This window comes from Pipistrellus hanaki (assembly GCF_964339955.1).
Source record: "Pipistrellus hanaki genome assembly, chromosome: 13".
In the NCBI taxonomy this organism is placed as follows: domain Eukaryota; kingdom Metazoa; phylum Chordata; class Mammalia; order Chiroptera; family Vespertilionidae; genus Pipistrellus; species Pipistrellus hanaki.
In genome coordinates, this window is record NC_140515.1 from 19202532 (window position 1) to 19222882 (window position 20351).

The following is a 20351-nucleotide window of genomic DNA, read 5'->3' on the forward strand; positions in this document are numbered from 1 at the left end:
AAAAGGTTTCGGGTTCAATTCTCATTTAGGGTGCATACCTAGGTTGTGGATTCATCCCTGGTCAGGGCGCTTACCAGGGAGGCAACCCACACGGATGGACATTTCTCTTACTGACGTTTCTCTCCTTCCCTCTTCCTTTCTCTCTCTCTCTCTCTCAAAAACAACACACACACACCCCACATACATCCTTGGGTGAGGATTAAAAAACACACAGACTAGAGTCCTGCCTTTTGGTTTGTTTTAAAAATTATTTTATTTTTTTGGTTAACAACTTTGCCATACAATTCCTCATTCAAAGTTTGTAATTCAATAGTTCCAGTAATTCATAGAGCCATGTAACCATCACCATCATCAAATCTAGATCATTTTCATCACCTCAAAAGGAAACCCTCCACCCTTTAGCTGTAATTCCCAAGCCTCCCATCCTCTCTAGCCCCAAGCAACCACAAATCTGTCTCCATAGATTTGCCTGCTCTGAACTCTTCATACAAATGGAATCAGGATATGTGGTCCTTTATGACTAGATTCCCCCCCACATACACACACTTAGTATAAACTTCTCAAGGCTTATCTAGTTTGTAGTTTATTCCTTTTTGTTGTTGAATAATATTCATTGTATAAATGTACTACATTTTGTTTACTCACTAGTTGATGGACATTTGAGTCATTTCCACTTTGGATTACTATATCCTCTCTAATAAAAGAGAAAATGCAAATTAACCCCACCTTCACTACACCCACAAGCCGTGTCCACCAGCCAATCAGGGTGAGCATGCAAATTAACCCAGCCAAGATGGCGGTAAATTTGCATACCCAGGCCAGAGCGAAGACTGAAGACCGTGTAGAAAGAAGCCAAGCATTGCAGAAGGGAGCGAAGCTGCAGAGAAGCAAGCAAGCAGGACGGTGGTGAAGGGAAACAGGCGGGCAGGGAGAAGGGAGAGAAGCAGGCGGGGCAGCAGAGACCACAGCAGGAAGCCCTATTGCAGGAATCTTTGTGCAAGGGGCATCTAGTATATATATAAAAGCCTAAGTGACCTTCACTACCAGACAGTAGCCATGACCTGCACTGACCACCAGAGGGCAGACGCTTAACATAGGAGCTGCTCCTTTTTTTTTTTTTTTTTTTTAATATATTTTATTGATTTTCTAGAGTACATGTGTCAAACACAAGGCCCGCGGGCCAAATCCAGCCCGCCAGGCCTTGCAATGTGGCCCGCACCGCGCTGTCATCACTGCACTCCGCTGTCAGTTTATGACATTGTCAGTTTATGACTGTTCAGTAAACCATTCGGTCCGCGATTTAGGCTGGATTTTAGATTTTGGTCCCTTCTCTGATTGAGTTTGACACCCCTATTCTAGAGCGAGGAAGGAAGAGGGATAGAGAGCTAGAAATATTGATGAGAGAGAAACATCGACCAGCTGCCTCCTGCACGCCCCCCACCGGGGATGTGCCCGCAACCAATATACATGCCCCTGACCGGAATCGAACCTGGGACCCTCCAGTCCGCAGACCGATGCTCCGGCTCCGGCAGGAGCTGCTTCTTGATGGTCATTGCATGGGCCCACAGCCAACCTTTGTCTGACACCCCCACCTCACCTGGCTCCATGATTGGGCCAGTCTGCCAACCTCCCGAAGTCCCCATCCACAACTGGTCAGATTGCTGGCCAGGTTGAAGGTCCCCACCCATGCACGAATTTGTGCACCAGACCTCTAGTTATGAATAATGCTGCTAAGAATATTTGTGTACAGGACTTTGTATGGGTGTGTTTTCATTTCTCTAGGAGTGGAATTGCTGAGTTAAATGGAAAGTCTATGCTTAACTTTTTGAGAAATTACCAGACTGTTTCTATCTAAAGTTCTTTTACCATTTTGTTTCCATCAGCAGTGTATGAGGTTTCTGATTTATCTACATTCTTAACTTTAGTTATCTTTTTATTTTAGCCACCTTATTTAGTATCAAGTTGGTATATCACTGTGGTTATAATTTGCATTCTCATAACTGAACGTTAAACTTCCTTTAAAAATTTTATCTTTATTGTTGAAAGTATTTCAGATGTCCCCTTCTTAAAGGTTTCAAACAAGTGGGCAAAAGGGTTTTCAATAGGTAATATTGTCTTAACTATGAAGACCGGTTATGAGTGGGAGTGATGTATTATATTTAGAAATACTTCCAAGGGAGTTAAAATTGAAACAGATCTTTAGAACGGGTGAATATCCCAAACTACTAAAACAGTTGGGATCTATGGGGGAAGTGGCATAGATTACCGGGAACTTTTCTTTTCTTTTCTTTTTTTTTTTTTTTCACAAGACGTATGACTTATCTTGAATCAGGAAAACATTAAGATCACAAATATTTTTAAAGTGAGAAGGCTTCCCACTTCCTCAACATAAGGAATCAATCTTACATGCTTCTGAGAGACGGTAGAAGCAAGACTTCCTTGTTGGCTTCTCTTAAAAGCTGAATAATTGTTGAAAACAGGAGTTCTCTTGTCTTGACCTAGGATTAGGGATCTTCAGTATGACCTCGCCTGGGGGGTGGAAGCGGCTAGACCTAGCTTCTTCAGCGGATGCCACAGGCTCTCCGCCAGCTCGTCGTCCACGAGGGCGTGAGTCTGGTCCAGCGCGTGCAACGTGTTCGTTGGAGGGACCGGGGAATCCCCAGCACGCGTTGCACTGGAGGACGACGCCCCTAAAGGCATAAAGAACGGAAGTCAACTACCTCCTCACCCACAATGCACAACCCACCTTTCCGGAAGCAAGGATTATAATCTCCAGGATGCACCTATCAGGCGGAAGGGTCTCGCTAAAGTCTGATTGGTGGAAGAGACACAGCGAGGCATTGTGGGACTTTGTCCCCCTGGACGCCTGTGCTAACTGGACGCGCCCGGTTCCTGCGGCCACGTCCCGGAGGCGGCGGCGACGGCAGATGCACGTCAGCAGAGCGGGCCGCTCCGTTCCGTGCGCAGGCGCAGTAGCCCGGGCAGCACCGGAAGCGCGGGGGGATGGGCCGGCGGTGACGCGATTCTGTCCGCGTTGGAGGGGCCGGGCCGCTGCCGGAGTCGCCGCGGCCGCCGAGTGACGTGGCACAGCCGAAGCCTTAACACTCGAGCCGGAGCTGCCGCGGCAGACGTCGAGCAGGTCCGCGCCCCGCTGATCCCGGCCCCGGAGCGTCGCCCGGCGCGCCGGCTTGCGAGCCGCCCCCCTGCCGCCCTCTTTTCTTCGTTCGCCCCTCTCCACCTCGCTCAGTTTTTGCCGGGAGCGTGAAGGCAGAAGGCCGGGGGAAGCTCCAACCAAAGCCCTTCTGCTCCTGCCCATCGCGAGTGCAGCCACCGCCATGGGCCTCACCATCTCCTCCCTCTTCTCCCGCCTCTTCGGCAAGAAGCAGATGCGCATTTTGATGGGTGAGTGAGCGGCCGAGAGCGGAGTCCGAGCCCTGCGGGGGGCCGGGGGCCGGGGGGCGGCGGCGGCGGGGCCCGGCTTCGCCTCTTTTCGCCGCGGTGGGGGAGGGGCGGCGGTTGGGGGTCGGGAGGGATTCTGAAGGGGAAACAATGGGGTGAAGGGTGGGTGGTTGCCCCATGACCTGTCCGAGAGGCCCTGTAGCGGCGCGGGCAAGATTTCCTCCTCCTCCTGCATTTGGCTTCCTCTCCTTGATCTTCTCGAAAGGCCGACAAGATTGGGCGGAGATAGGGGGGAAGCGACTCGGGTTCCCGCAGAGCCCGGAAAGAAGACGCTGGCGGGGCCCCTTCTGGAGAGTGCGATCTGGCTGCCCCCTTCCCCGGGTGTGGGCAGCGGCCGGGAGGCAGGCAGAGCGACTCGGGTCCTCCCCCCTCCTCCCCCCTGTCCTTCCGTGTCCACTCCGCACGCTCCGTCGGTATGTGAGCGAGCGCGCGGGCGCCGGGCCGGGGCCGCCGGGCGGAAGTGGCCGCCGCGGCGCGGTGGCACCGGAGGGACCCGGCTCCTCTGGGCTCACTTCGCTCAACTTTGCTTCGCGCTGGGTTCCGTTCCGCTTCCTATTTTTCCTTTTCCTCGTTAGGAGCCCTGGACACTGAGTTTTTCATGACATGTTTCTTTCAGCCACTCTCAAACACTAAATGTGTTTGATTCACTCTCTTTGGCTTTCGATCTGATTTTTTTTTTATTCGTAGTCTTATTTTATTAGCCCAGCTGGCTAGGTTTAATGGGGGGTGGGGGGTGGGGGAGAGAAACTTTGAGAAAGTCATTTTCTTAAGCCGATGACAAGTTTTCAGTAACTGAACTTTATGACGCTTAATGTTAGGGTAGCCTTCTTAGTAACTACAAAGGTGTTCTTTTTTAAATTCTTTTGGGAAATAGGCTTTTGAAAACCTGCTTTTTTCAGGGTTATTTTTCGCCCAGCTGAGGGAGAAGGGACTTGTCATTTCAGTGAAGTAAGCAACCCCTCCCCCGTAATACTGTGGCTAATCTGCATTGTAGCTAAGCTCCATGGACCCCAATAATGCTAAGAGGTGCCCCTCTAACTTTAAAATTGAAACTTGGTTCATTACCTTGTTTTCTAGAGAGTGGAAAGGGTTAAGGCATTATTTTCAAGTTGTACCATTGAAAGTTTTCCAAAGCAAGGTTCAGTAGTACTTCAAGATGTATGAAGATTAAGGGTAAACACATTTGGTTCTTTTTTTAACCTCTCTGTTAAAATTCTAACTTCTTCACAATTCACGGAACAGTTGTTATTGAATCACTCACAAAGGAAAATCGAAATATTTTCTCTTTCGAAGTGTTTCTTGGATTTCATTTTTGAAGACGGAGTTTAGGAGGACAAGCATGTTATTTAGGCTTTAAAAGACACTGAAAAATGGCAGTCTAAATAAGTATCGGAAGTCAATAAGAGGACTTTGGACTGTGATAAATTAATTTTCAGCCTGTTCCTTAAAGAGATGAACTAGTACGACCTTGTGTTCCTGGAAATTTATGTTTGGTCCTTTTCCTGAAGATTGTTGGAAGTAAATTGCTGTTCCTCATTTCCTTAATCTTTGTGATGGCTACAAGTTAAGAGGGAAAAGAATAGTAGAATTATGCTGTAATTACTGTCCTATTTTTATTATATTAGAGAGCATTTCTTCCTCTACTCAAAACTGATGGAAAGCATTTGTGCAGGGTGTAGAGTAGTGATTTGTAATTCAGTTATTACTCAGGTTTGCTACTATTTTGTATTATAATTTCAGCATAATTAGGTTCCTTGGTTAAAAATACTTCAGTCACAAGAACAACTTTTATGGTAACTCACAGATGAAGTATAACCATATGATGGATAGAGAAATAGGTGATTTGGAATTTTGATAATTCTTAGAAGTTTTTGTTCAGCTTTCTGAATGAAAGCATAAATAATAGATAGTCAAGATGTCTGCCTCTGTTAAAGTATTAAAATTAAAAAGATACCAGTTAGCTACTGAGTCTAGTTTGCCAAATTACTGTGGAGAATTTTAAATTTTATTCCTATATCCACTCTCCCAAAAGTTCAAGTAAATTAAAAAGGTGTTTGATTGAAGTTACAGCTTGCAGTAAACTAGTTAAAAACAATATCATATTTAAAGTAATAAACTAAGATTAACAGAAATTCGTCATAGTAATTTTTTTTTCCCCTTCAAGGAGAAATAGCTCCTTAACTAATATGAGCTTAAATTCAGAGTTTCCAACTTTTATCTTTCCTGTAGCCCTTCATTGTACTATTTTATGTAGGATCAACATATCTTGACCTGATAATACATAATTTCAGTAAGTGATCCCACCTTTTGTTTATATCTGAAAACCACCAATGTGTTCATAAGGGAAATACTAATTCTATTCTTTGAAGTTGCAAGTTCTTGACTGTTGAAAAGCTGAAAAATGTTGCTTTCTAAAAGTTAAGTTCTGCCTTTCCCTTATATTTTGACTATTTGAGGCGGGGGGACCAGAGAGGTTTAGGAGGAAGGATCCTCTGGTGGTCAGACCTCTGAGCAATTAGATAAAATATTAATATAGATTGTGTCCACCAGAAGAATCAGAAGGCAGAGTGGCAGTGTACAAATACTATTTGAGAGCTCTGGCATCAGACTAGGTGTTTTTGTTTTGTTTTTAATTTAAAAATTGAGATGTAATTTATAAAACATATAATTCATCCCTTTAAAATGTACAGTTCAGTGGTTGTTAGTAAAATCACAAAGTTGTGTAACAATCACTACTCTCAATTCTAGAACGTTTCCATCAGGCCAGAAAGAAACCCCATACCTCCAAAATGTCTGTCATTGCCCCATCCCCCAATTCCTCTTGCAATCTCTCATCTATTTTACTTTCCGTTTCTGTGGATTTCCTACTTAGAATATTTTGTATCATGGAGTCATACAGAATGTGACCTTTAGTGTTTAGCTTCTTTCACTTAGCATCATGTTTTCTAGGTTTATATTATAGCATGTATCAGTACTTCATTCCTTTTTATGACTGAATAATTCTGCTGTATACATATACTACATTTTCAAATGGGGTTGTTTGATGGAAATGGGGTTGGTCCCACTTTTTGGCTATTACAAATAATACTGTTAGGGACACTTGTGAGTTTTTGTGTGGGCATGTTTATTCTCTTGAGTAAATAAATACCTAGGAGTGGAATTGTTGGGTCATGTTAACCATGTTCAACATTCTGAGGAACTGCCAAACTTTTCCAAAGCAGCTATTTTACATTTCCGTTAGTATGAGGGATTTAATTTCTCCACAAGACCCAGAGGTTGAATTATCTGTTCTCTATTATCCCTGTGATTGTGGGGGTTAATACTGAATCTCAAATGCTTCATCTGAAAAATGGAAGTGGGGATTAAATTATAAAAATGGATGGAATCACCTAGTGATATTGTTGGAACACAGTAAACATTCAATGTTAAATTATTATGAAGTATTTCAAGCTTCTTTGTAAGAAAATTTGAAAGATAAAGGAAACAATAAAGAAAAATACCTGAAATTTTACTTCCCAATTTTTCCTTTCTGCATGTTTTTTCCCCCCCTCCAAGTTGAGATAATTGAAATCTAGCTTAATTTAAAATATAAATATTTCTTGCTGCCACAGTTTGGTAGACAAACTTTTTAATGGTTGACAAAAATTTTTGGGGTTAGTTTTGCTGCTGTTAACACTTTTGTCCAAGTGTGGGTCCAGTTAAGGAGAACAAGTAATTCCAGTGTATCTTTCAATACAGTGAGTTGTTTATGGGGGTGAGAGGAGGGAGGACATAACTGGACTGTACAGATTAGAGTCTTATCTTGGCTTGTTAAAATTGGTTATAGTTTTCATTTTGTGGAGAAGTCTCATCGCCAAACATTGGAATATTAAGGAAGTACAAACTCAAGAAATTATTAAAATAGCACAATATTGTTAGACCAACATGTTTTTGAGTGAAGACCTGTATGATGATTTTTAAATGATGGTAAACATTAATGTGTGCATCTTAAATCTTCAATAGAAATATCTTTTTAAAAAACTTTTGGTTTGCATATATCTTTGTGATTTTAGAAACTTCTATGTGGCTGCAAGTCATTTAAATATTTCATAGTTTTTTAAAAAATAACTTGTGGTTGCTTAAAAAACCTTATGGTTGCACTATTTTGTAAACTTCTTTATATATATATATATATATATATATATATATATATATATATATATATATTAGAGAGAGAGAGATTTTTTACAGGGAGGAAAGGAGAGTGAGAGAGAGCTAGAAACATGGATTAGAGAGAAACATTAATCAGCTGCCTCCTGCACACCCCCACTGGGGATGTGCTGCAACCAAGGTATAAGCCCTGGACCAGAATCGAACCTTGGACCATTGAGTCTGCAGGCCTACACTATCCACTGAGCCAAACCGGCCAGGGCATGACTTCTTGTTTTAATAATAATTTTTTTCAGAAACCAAGCACATTCTTCCTCACTTGTATATGTCCCTAGGAAGCATTTTAAGAATTTAGACATGTGTTGATGAATATGATAGGGTCATTTTTACAACTCATATTAAGCAGTCTTTTGTTCTCATTTCTGCACATTTGATGTTGAAATGAATGTAAGTAAGAGTAAAATTGGCCTTATCTTCCTTTGGAAGTCATTTAAAGTGGTAGTATTGAATTTACTAATCTTAAAGTTAGTTCTTGATTCACTTGTTCTTATGTATTCTCTGATTCAACTTCTAATTTGTGTTTTTTAAAATGGTAAGAGATCATAGAGATAATACAAACTTGAGTTGGAGATCATAAATTATCTGATCCAGTGTCCTTACTTTATAGCTAATTCCTCTGGCTTTAGTTTCCTAAAGTGATTTGTTTATAGGCACTTGACTAGTTTGTGGCAAAGCAAATGTAGAAATTATTGCCTGAATCAGCCAGATACTATTTTCTTTTCACTACTACATGCTCTCTCTTTAGGTCTAGAAAGAAAAAGTGAAAAGGCAACACTTTTTGTAGAAAGTATTGCCTTTGGAAATCAGAAATGAGATAATTTTATTTCTAACTCACTTGTGCCTTGACCAGTCAACTTTAGCTTTCAAACTATATATTGTTGCAAAATAATTTCTTAGTGTGTGCTTTTGGTCTAGATTTAAAATCTGTGATGTCTTTTCTAGTTGGATTGGATGCTGCTGGCAAGACGACCATTCTGTATAAACTGAAGTTAGGGGAGATAGTCACCACCATTCCTACCATTGGTAAGAAATTTTACAGGTGATTATTATAAATGAAAGAGAATAGAGCTCAATTTTGAAACTGCCTTATATTTAAAGACTTTGTTTTTTAGAGCAGTTCTAGTTGCACAGGAAAACTGGGAGGTATTCCAAATTATTCCTTCCCGCATTGTCAACATCACTCACTAGAGTGATGATACATTTGTTACAATAGACCTACATTTTCACATCATAATCACCCGAGGTCCATAGTTTACCTTTGGGTTCACTTTTGGTGTACATTCTGTCTAAACAGATGTACAATAACATGCATTCATCATTATAACTCAGGTTTTTAAGTTTGGTGATTATTTAGTGGGACTTAAAAAAAAGCAATTCTGAGATAATTCCACAATAATGACAATTCTGAGATAATTCCACAATTCTTAATGACATTGTGCACAACAGTCTTTTTGGTCTTTCTCTTTGTAGGTTTTAATGTGGAAACAGTAGAATATAAGAATATTTGTTTCACAGTATGGGATGTTGGTGGTCAAGATAAAATAAGACCTCTCTGGAGGCATTATTTCCAGAATACCCAGGTAAGGAATGATATACATTTTTTATAACTTTTCTTTATAGGTTTCATGCTCTAAAGTTTATGTTAATATTTACTGTTTAACTGGCTGTTGGTGTTTACTCTATGAGTTTGCATTCTTCTTATCACTGCCATATTCGTCAGTGAACTCAAGCTTTTGAGGCTAAATTACTGAGAGTGGAAGAGTTACATAGCTGTCATAGTAATATTTTTAAATGTTTGAGAGTTATTCTAAAGATTGAATTAGCTGTTTCAGCAGTATATCTACTGGTTTCATTCTTAGTCTAGAAAGTAAGATATTATAACTTTCTGTCATTATACGTAGTTTTTAATGAATGTAAGATAATCATTCTTCATTTACCCCAGTTAATTGTTTACTAAAATACATACAACCCTGGCTTTGTGACTCTGTTGATTGGAGCATCATTCCCTACACTAAAAGGTTGCTGGTTTGATTCCCAGTTGGGATGTGCACAGGAAGTTACCTATTGATGTTCCTCTCTCTCTCCCTCCCTCCCTCCTTCCCTCCCTTTTTCCCTCTCTCCCTCAATCAATCAATCAATCAGTCAATCAATCAAAATAAATCCTCAGGTGAGGATTAAAAATTCTAAAGAAAAGAAAGCATTACAATAATATATTAAGGTTAATTTTGCCCTATTGATTTGTAAGATAGTTTTATATTACTGTGTAGTGTATATAAATAACACATGGAAGAGACATTAGAGCAGAAGTTCTCAATTTGGCTGCAAATTAGAGTAACTTGGGAGCTTTCAAAATCCCAAAGTCCTGATCATAACTCCAGATCACTTGAATCAGAATTTCTGGGAATATAAACTAGGCATTAGTAGTGCTTCTCAAACTTTAATGTACCTATTAATTATCTGGGTCTTTGCTAAAATACAGATAATTCTCTGGGGCCTGGCTGAGGTAACACCTAAGGCAGGGGTCCTCAAACTTTTTAAAGTGGGGGCCAGATCACGGTCCCTCAGAGAGCTGGAGGGCCGGACTGTATGAACTACTAATTCCTACTGTAACACCTCGGCTGCGCTCACTGCCCAAAAAACCTGGCGGGCAGGATCAGACTCCTCTGCGGGCTGCATGTGGCCCGCGTGCCGTAGTTTGAAGACCCCTGACCTAAGGTTTCTAGTCTAGCAAGTTCCAGGTAGTGGTTCCGATGCTGCTGTTTGAGATCTTTGCGGAGCAAGGCTCTAGTACAGAGTAATTCAACAGCAGCACTGTTGACATTTCGGGCAGAATAATTCTGTTGTTGGGTGAAGGGAGAGCTCTCCTTCACATGGTAAGATCATTAGCAGCATTTCTGGCTTCTACCTACTAGGTGCCAGTAGAGCACCCTCCTTCCCCCAATCCAATTGAAACAACCATGCCCGTTTTAGGGGCCTCCCGGCCTGTACAAGTTGGTTACAAGGTCTTAATTTGAGATTAGATCCATCCCTGACCTCTTTGGATCACCTTAAATCAAAAGTCCAAGTACTTCTTCCTAGTGACCTGATGCCTGCTGGAGAAAGCTTTATGTGTTACCTGATAATTACAGCTAAGCTGTTACAGCTAGATTTGCCAGCACTCCTGACCAGTTCTTTCAGCTGTAAAATTTAAAAGAAAATAATTATGCCATGATGTTAACTTGTGTTAACAACCCAGGACACAGTGTTTATTGTAGTCAATCCCTCTTCCCTCACTAGATAATTCCAATTATCTTGTTCTAAACAATTAAATAAATATTTAGCCATTTAAGTAACCTTATAATAGCCAGACTTATCTTTAGAATTTTACTTTTTCAACACTCTTGATTCTAGGCTATCCAAGGAAGTGAATAACTTAAAATTTATTTCTAATAATTATCCCTCATATTTTGGGACTGATAGCATTACTTATATTTTAAAACAATAAAAATGGGTTGATAGTACAGAAAAATAAAAATCATTTTAAAGGTATTAACTCTTCTAGGGGGGATAACTAATAAAAAGTGCTGAGATCTGAATTTGGGTATCTTTATACTGTGCCATACTGGCTCTCATAGTACCAAAAGTTTTTTTCAAAGGTTAGGATGTTTAAAATGATGGTTTCCACCCCGCCATTGTTGCTCAGTGGTTGAGCATCCGCCTATAAAGAGGGAGGTCAGGGTTCTATTCCCTGTCAGGGCACATGCATGGGTTTAGAGCCCAGACCCCAGTAGTGGGTGTTCAGGAAGCAGCCGATCTATGTTTCTCTCATCATTGATGTTTCTCTCCTCCCTTACTCTCTAAAGTCAATTTTTAAGAAATGTATGTAAAAAGGATGACTTCTTACAGACATAAAGAAAATGGGTTTGAAAGTTGCTAGATCAAAAGGATGATATGTTATTTAACAACCATAGGCTAAAATTACTATTAAGTACCCAGGCAAACTCAATGTAATACTTAGGAGTAGATACAAAGTGATTTAGACCTTTGTCCTCAGTGGATTTAATCTAGTTACTTACATAAGTAATAAGACAGTTTGTGATAAAAGTGACAAAGGATCATAAATACTCTGTGATCAGAGTTATGAGAACATTCAAAGTAATCACTTTTGTATTACTAGGAATAGATTTTAATAGAGCTATAAAATTAATCTGCCCTCCAAGTTGAAAATTTTTTTAGATTTTCCTATTTGAAATTTTTTAGAAAAACCAATTCAACGAACTGCTTCCCAATTCCATTTCTTTTGTATAAAATTCTAACATTTGTGAATATTTTGTAGTATAAAATTCTAACATTTGTGAATATTTTGTAGTATAAAATTCTAATATTTGTGAAGAATGATTACTACCTTCCTTTTTATTAAGTATTTCTTGTTTGATCAAGTCAACCATGAATTTTAGATATATTTTGCTTACATATTTTGCTTAAAACTTCCTTACCCTGATTGAGTTGGTGGACAACATTTTGGACCAAGACTAATTTTTCCTGATGAATCATAGAAAAACTGCTGTGACGTGCCTCCTTCTCTCTCTCTCTCTCTCTCTCTCTCTCTCGCTCTCGCTCTCTCGCTCTCTCGCTCTCTCTCTCTCTCTCTCTCTCTCGCTCTCTCGCTCTCTCTTTCTCTTTCTCTCCAGACTGTACTCCTTTCAATAAGTTCAGTTAGTAAGTTTATGAATCTTTGGCTTATTTTTTTCCTTTTGTCCCACTTGCAGCCATTTTGTTACTTAAACTTATCTGCACTTAAAATGCAAGGGCATAGGGAAGGAATGGGATGGAGTAATTTAGTCTTAGCACAACTGAGAAAAGATTTCATTTGGTTAAGAGTGTCATTTTTTTGTATTTAAAATAAAACTTCAAATGTTAAAGTAAAAAATAGTGCTCAAATTTGCTTTTAGGACTTAGAGCCCTGCTCTTTTTCTATTTTTTTAAATAATGGGACATTTTCTTCTCAACATTTACCTCTTGATACGGTTTTGCTGCTTATGCTTGTGTTTCATATTTAGTGTGTCCTTTAAATTTAACTCATAATTTATTTAAACAATTTTTTTTCAGGGTCTTATTTTTGTGGTAGATAGCAATGATCGTGAAAGAATTCAGGAAGGAGCTGAAGAGCTGCAAAAAATGGTAAGAATTTTTTTTTTTAAATTTGAGATTTCCAGGATGCATTTATTCCTAGGTAACAGTGGTGATGTTAGTGGTTGGCACATTTTTAACTGTGATTAGATTATGCAAGTGATACTTTTTAGGGCAGAAAGAACTATCATCGCAGGTTCTTAAAGAAGGCATATATGGACACAGACACCAGGGGGTGAGGACATGACTGGGGTGTGTGTGGGGGAAAGGAGGAGATAAGGACATATATGTGATACTTTAATCAATAAAGAAAAAAAATGCATATAAAAATCTCATATAGAGCTTTTTAAAAAAACACACACAAGAGAAACTACTTCAGTAGGCTAGCTTGTTTTCAGAAAGCCCAGCTTGTTTTTAGAATGCTCCATGACTGCTTTTGATGCATATCTCTGATTGAGGATATTTACATTAGTTCACTCTTTTATAGGTATAAAATCTGTAGTTTTGATACTTTATGGGAGGGATGCTGGTTCAGATTCCTTGCTCCTAAGGTCATTTGGTTTAGTTTTTTTCTATATTGTGCCTACAGTGTATACTTTGAAATGTTTTGTAATAGTAGCCATGATAAAGAATCGTGGGGAAGGTGGTAGGATTTTGGTTGCCAGTGGCACCTTGGCCTGGCCACATATTGAATTAATGTTTTCATTTGTCTGTATTGCTAAAAAGCGTGCAGGGTGAGGTTGTTGAGGAAACTTGCCATGGTTTCAAATTATGGCCATAAAACGATTACTGAAATGAGTTCTTAATTCTCACTTATCGCTCCTAAAACAAGTGTAATCTGTAAAACCATTTTGTCAGTGTTTGTGTAATTAAGTAACTGCTGGGGTGTTTTTGTTTGTTTGTTTGTTTGTTTGTTTTTGTCTGGTGAATTACATATCACCCCTTCTACACTTTTTGTAAATAGTTTTGAAATAAAAGTAACATACCATAAACTTCACTCATTTGAAATGCACAAGTTAGTGATTATTTGTTTACAGAATGTTACAGCCATTACCACAGTCTAATTTTAGAGCATTTTCATTGGCCCATAAAGAAATTGTAGAACATATTTATTCTCCACCCTCCCAGCTCTGACATTCACTAATCTTCTTTCTGTCTCTATAAACATATGCCTATTCTGGACATTCAGATAATTGGAGTCATGCAATATTTACTCTTTTGTGAATTTTTAAAATTTTTGTTACTTTTCACTGAGCATAAGTTTTCAAGGTTCATATTGTATCATATATCAGAACCTCATTTTTACTGGCTTTCTACTTTTGGTGGTATTCTTGCATTTTTTATGATACTGTTAATCTCTAATCATTGTATTGTCCCACTGTTGTCTAGTTCAGCTGGCTGGAAAGGATAAAAGTCCAAAAAGAATCATTATCTAAATAGTTCTACTACTAAGTACCATAAGATCCTGTCATAAATATTTATTGCCATATGTGTTTCTTGTCCTTGTCAGTCTTACCTTCAATGAATGATCATGAAGGCTGAATAAATGTTTTAACCTTAATGGAGTATAGCATAGTTGGCTTGAAAAAGTTTTGCTTTACTTGAAGGCATATAATTATTTGCTCTGGATTTAAAGACTGAAGGATAAGATCCTACTTCTGGGAATATATCCTAAAATCCCTGAAACACCAATCAGAAAGAATATATGCAACTCTATGTTCATAGCAGCATTATTTACGATAGCTAAGATTTGGAAACAGCCCAAATGCCCATTAGTAGAGGAATTGATTTAAAAAAAAAAAAAAAAAAAAAAAAAAAAAAAAGCTGTGTTACACCCTAGCCAGTTTGGTTCAGTAGGTAGATTGTCGGTTTCCGGACTGAAGGGTTCTGGGTTTGATTCAGGTCAAGAGCACCTGCCTGAGGCTCGATTCCCGGGCCAGGTTGGGGCATGTGCCGGAGGCAACCAGTGGCTATGTCTCTCATACTGCGATGAGAAAATATCCTTGGATGGGGATTAACAACAAAAAACCTGTTACATTTACATAATGAAATATGCAGTTGTAAAAAAGAAGGGTCTCTTACCCTTTGAGACAGCATGGATGGAACTGGAGATTATTATGCTAAGTGAAATAAGCCAGTCAGAGAAAGGCCAATACCTCATGATCTTACCTATTTTGTGGAATCTAATGAACAAAATGAATGTACCAACAAAATAAGACCGGAAGATGAAGGTATGGAACAGACTGACATATCTCAGGGTGAGAGGAGGGAGGATGAGAAGAGATAAACCAGAGAACTTAAATACATCTATGCATAGCACTTGGACACAGACAGTAGTTTGGATGAAGGTCTCAGGGAGTAGAGGCTGGGTGGAAGGGTATCAAAGGGGAAAACGGGAGGTATCTGTAATCTGTCAAAAATAAAAAAATAAAAATTTTTTTAAATAGCACAGGTATACTTATACAAATATATATAAGTACTGGGGAAAAATCCACAACTGAAGAATAAGAGATTTAAGTTGTAGGAATACCCTAACTTTATGTAGAGAAATTTACATAATATATATAGGAAGATTGTGTTTTAGCTAGTTTGTTACAATAATTGAATTCCAGTTTTACAGTTGTGTTTTTTTTTTTTAATTGATTATGGTATCACATAATTGTCCTCATCCCCCCATTCCCATCCCGAACCTCACCCCCCTGTTGTCCATGGCCACTGGCTAGGCCCATATGCACGCACAGAAGTCCTTTGGCTGTACAGTTGTTAATGTCTTTGCTTTTATTTTCAGCTTCAGGAAGATGAGTTGCAAGATGCAGTGTTGCTGCTTTTTGCAAATAAACAGGATTTGCCAAATGCTATGGCCATCAGTGAAATGACAGATAAATTAGGTCTTCAGTCTCTTCGTAACAGAACAGTAAGTATTTGGTTTATATGAACTTCTTGACTATTAGAATTATTAGAATAATTGTTTTAGCTAGTGTTTAGTTTAAAAAATTTATTAACTAGTCTTTCCCTTTGAGCAGGTAATGAACACATTATTTTACTATAGTTTACTCTTGCTTACACAAATATCACCCCTTTCAGGCTTTATTTCATACTATTATAAATGTGTTTTACTTTAAAAAATGCTGATACCTTCTCCATTTTTTTTAACTTTTAATAAATATTTGTTAAGGATCCAAAGATTTAAATATATTTTATTTAATATTTGTTAACTTTATCCTCAAAATGTTTAGTATTGATAAATACTAAACAGTAGAAAACTGCTGTATGTAAATTGTAATACTAAAAAATTACTGGTATTTTAAATTTTATATCTTTTAAATAACTGTAGCAAATAATTTGTAATTTGGTTTTTAGGAGCCATATTTTAGATAATATTGTTTTGTACCATAATACAAAAGCTTGTGCGGCACCTGGCTGGTGTGGCTCAGAGGTTGAGTGTTGACCCAGGAACCAAGACGGTTGCTGGTTGATTCCTGGTCAAGGCACATATCCAGATTGTGGTCTCAAACCCCAGTAGGGAGCGTGCAGGAAGGCAGCCTATAGATGATGTCCTTTCTCATCAATGCTTCTATCTAAGTTTTGAATTTAAAATTACAATAAATATTCTCTAACAGCTTATTTTATATCCGTGATTTAAATATCGGCAAAACACAACATGCAGTTTTGTATGTAAACATGATATCACAAACTATTAGTGTGGTTTGGCTTTACAATAGTTTTTCATTAGCTTGTCAGCAAGTCAAATACTGTGCTGTGGCAATAATGTAAAGACTGATTGAGATGTTCCAGGCTGATTTAGATTTTTCTAAAAATGCTATGATATAAATTAATGCCTTTTCTCAGCCTTCTAAAATGTTTTGATAGTAATACTTGGCAAGATTGTATACTTTCTGTGTTGTTGCACTCTTAAGTCCTTTTTATTTGTAACTTTTCATGGCAGTACATAGTTATTAGAGAAACGATTCATTGCCAATTTTAAAAAGTAGAATTTTTGGAATACATAAGACTAAAGATAATGAAATTATCTGAAAAGCATGTCTCTAAAAATATCAACAAGCCCATACTCTAAAAATTTTGCCTCCTAAATTCTGAACTTTTTTTTAAAAAAAGGGAAATAAGAGGGTTATAAGGAATAGGTGGGTAGTTTATTTGTTACTAATCTTCCCATGAATGTGCTTTTTATATTAAGTAGTAGATAGTTGGTTAAATTTAATGTGTGGGTAGAAGCAGATTTAAATGTAAGAGGAGTTTTTTGAGAAGCAAGAATTATGAGAGAACTCCCAATTTACAGTTACTGAGATCATTAAATATAAAAGTAATCATTTGAGATGTAAAACACTATTTACTCATTTATGTCTATTGTTTTATGCATTTTGTTTCCTTTGTTTAAAAATTTATTTCAGAGAGAGGGATAGAACATCAATGATAACAATTATTGATTGGCTGCCTCCAACACGCCCCTTACTGGGGATGGAGCCTGCATCCTGGGCATATGCCCTGACTGGGAAAGGAACTGACTGACCTCCTGGTTCATGGGTTGATGCTCAACCACGGAGCCACACCGCCAGGCTTATGTTATCTTTTTTTTTTTTCTGTATGTTTCTAGAACCTGCTGACTAGATAATACCCCTGAACAATTGGGGGAAATAATTATTTGATTCAGAAATTTTAAACTCTGTGTTATACATAGTCTCGTGTTAATCACATATTTCTTGTGTGTTTTTTCTTTGTAGTGGTATGTTCAAGCCACTTGTGCTACACAAGGAACTGGTCTGTATGAGGGACTTGACTGGCTGTCAAATGAGCTTTCAAAACGTTAAATGAAACTGGATATCTAATCAAGGACATGTTGGATAGAATTTGTCTAGGCTTGTTACAACAAAATTAGTTTGCATCTTGGTTATTAAACAGTATCTGGGACTGGTTTGGGCAGAATATTACAGCGTTTAAACTTATTTTGTTGCCAATTATTGTTTACCAAGTATAATGTTGCACTTTAGCAATATGCTTGGTTTTAAAGAAATTATCTTTAACTTGGGGGGGGAAAAGTGCCCTCTTGTAATTTTACTTTTCTTAAGCCTAAATGCCTGGACTTAGCTATTGTGACACCTTTAAATAAATCCGTTTTAAATGTTTTTTGAGCCCACAGAAAATAATGTTTTAAAGTTATCCCCTTGCTACTTTACTGATACCTTTATCATTCCTGGGACAGTCTGCTGATTTAAAAATAAAAATGTAGCATTCCATTTGTATTTATTTTCCTCCCTTGCCAAAAAGATTTTCTAATACTGCTTGTACCAGCCAGGGAAATGCTCCAAAAACACTATTGAGATCTCTTGCACTGAGGAACTTATTACTCCTCCCTCCTTTCCCCCATTATGACTCCTGGCTTCCATCAGCCACACTTACCTTGGTGTGGTTTGGATTCAATAGCTAATTAGTTCTATGCTGGTAGCAAAGAGTTCATATGGAGATGATTTTTAATATCCAGCAGATTGTCTTTCTTTATATTGTATCTTTTTTATGTTGCATGTTGCTTTTGGTATCAGCCTGACTCTTTGCCCAGTATATGATAGTTCTGCTGATGTTTTATTGTTTATTGGTGAACATATCTTCAGTAAGATTTTTTGGAAAACTCATCAAACTCAAATGAATAAGTTTTCTTCATAACCCATTTGGAATTATTCCTAATAAAATGATAAAATATATAGTTGTGTGTGTTCTTTTTGAGTTTTAAAGATGTTTGAAGTGGATTTTCTTATTTAGTATAGTTGATTTATATACTTGACACTGAATAATAATACAGATCCCAGTGAATTTTATTAATTGTTTAAATTGAAAATAAAGTTTGGGTTGCTATTGTGTGTATGACAGAGTGGGGGGGAAGCAACTTTTAAAATTTAATTTTATTTGATAAAATACCATTTTTGACACAGTACATAAGTGCTGTTTCATGGCAGAATACATAGACTTAGTGATGTTGCTTTTCTACATAGAAGAAAAAAGTTCACAGCACTTTTCTTTTTAGCTTTACAAATTTTGGAACTGCAGAGAGATTACATGTGACTTAAGTTTTTGTTAATAAGGCAATAAAGGTGTATACCTCATTAACTATCTATTAAGTTATTAGGGACTCCACTTGGTAATCTTATAAATAACTTAGTTTTAGTCTGTATAGTCTAAAGTTCTTTGTATTTTATAAACTTTGCTTTCTTATGATTCTTAATGGCTTGCATATATTTTGGTAAATTTGTGGCTTGAAATTTTCAAAACCAAACACATGCTTGTAAAATTACGTATAGTTTTGAATTGTTAACAACAAAAAGTACTGGTTCACGTGAAAAGAAATTGGAATTAAGCAGTTGATGATTGTCAAACAGGTTACTGGGATAAAGCTTGTGTTTAACCTGTCACTTGGATGTAAGTGCAACTTTCCTAGCCCGACAGATGAATTTTCTCTTCTCTCCACTTAAGAAAGATGTCATTACTTGTTGGTTAAAACTAAGATCTAGTATGGGGTTCAAGAGATATTAAACTTCAGTAGGTTCAGTGTAGGATCACAGTTAAATACCACTGTGTTAATTTTTAAAATTAAGCAAAGTCAAAGAAAGAGAGTAAAGAAAATTTATACAATTCAATTGTGTTGTAAGGCGGTTCTACTACCATTGTTGGAAATGACTGCATTAAGAAACTAAAATTTCTTAATTATCACGTAATGGGTTTTAAAAAAAAGATTAGCAAGACATCCTCTCACCCTGCTTATTTTTTATTTTTTTAAAGAAAGCATTAACTTGGTATGTTTTTAACCCCCCAAAATTTTACTTCTTCACTAGTCGGGGTAATTTTTTTAGTTTTTTAAATCAAATTGAGAATCCCCTCCTCCCCCAATAGGAATAAACTTGAAAAAATATATAAATTAAAAGCATAATACCTAAATGCTTTTCCCTGATGTTTTTTGTAATAGATCAAGCAAAATCACTTTCACTGTCCTGATTAGTTGACATATACAGTACTTTTTAAAAATATATATTTTTATTGATTCAGAGAGAGAGAAACATCAATGATGATAGAGAATCATTGATCGACTGCCTTCTGCACACTTTACTGAGGATCAAGCCTGCAACCTGGGCATGTGCTCTTTACCTGAATCGAACCCTTAACCCTTCAGTCCGTAGGCCGATGCTCTACCAATTGAGCAAAACCAGCCAGGGCCGTAAGTAATACTTTTTATGAAATACTTTATACTCTCAAGATTCATTTCTTGCCCTGGCTTGTACACACTGAAGAGTCTAGGGTTTGATCTCCAGTGATTTCCAGTCAATGGCATGTGCCCAGGGTTGTAAGTTTGATTTACCAGCCCTATTAGGAGCAAGTGTGGGAGGCAACAAATCAGTGTCTCTCTTACATCGATGTTTTTCACCCCCTTTCCTACTTTGTCTAAAAATCAATGGAAAAAATACCCTCGGGTAAGGATTATCAACAAAAAAGATTTAATTCTTATTGTTCACACAAATGTTAAACTGATTACTGGTCAATCAATAAGATGTCTCTGTGACCTCTATTAACAT

The 20351-nt window shown here is 37.9% G+C and overlaps 1 protein-coding gene across 1 annotated transcript; it reads left to right on the top strand.

Moving 5' to 3' along the window:
- Positions 1 to 237: 237 nt before the first annotated feature.
- On the top strand, positions 238 to 18491 carry ARF4 (ARF GTPase 4). Its single transcript, XM_084903086.1, has 6 exons — positions 238 to 3402; positions 8611 to 8691; positions 9139 to 9248; positions 12757 to 12828; positions 15566 to 15691; positions 17517 to 18491. Exons 1-6 carry the CDS (start codon positions 3336 to 3338, stop codon positions 17601 to 17603), a joined length of 543 nt encoding a protein of 180 aa, XP_084759212.1. The 5' UTR covers positions 238 to 3335; the 3' UTR covers positions 17604 to 18491.
- Positions 18492 to 20351: the final 1860 nt, after the last annotated feature.

Bases quoted from the DNA above. Each gene is read 5' to 3' on its own strand.
- ARF4 (XM_084903086.1), top strand. From the start codon at position 3,336: ATGGGCCTCACCATCTCCTCCCTCTTCTCCCGCCTCTTCGGCAAGAAG. The intron at 3,403-8,610 runs GTGAGTGAGCGG...TGTCTTTTCTAG, and splicing joins GCAGATGCGCATTTTGATGG to TTGGATTGGATGCTGCTGGC. The intron at 12,829-15,565 runs GTAAGAATTTTT...TTTTATTTTCAG, and splicing joins CTGAAGAGCTGCAAAAAATG to CTTCAGGAAGATGAGTTGCA.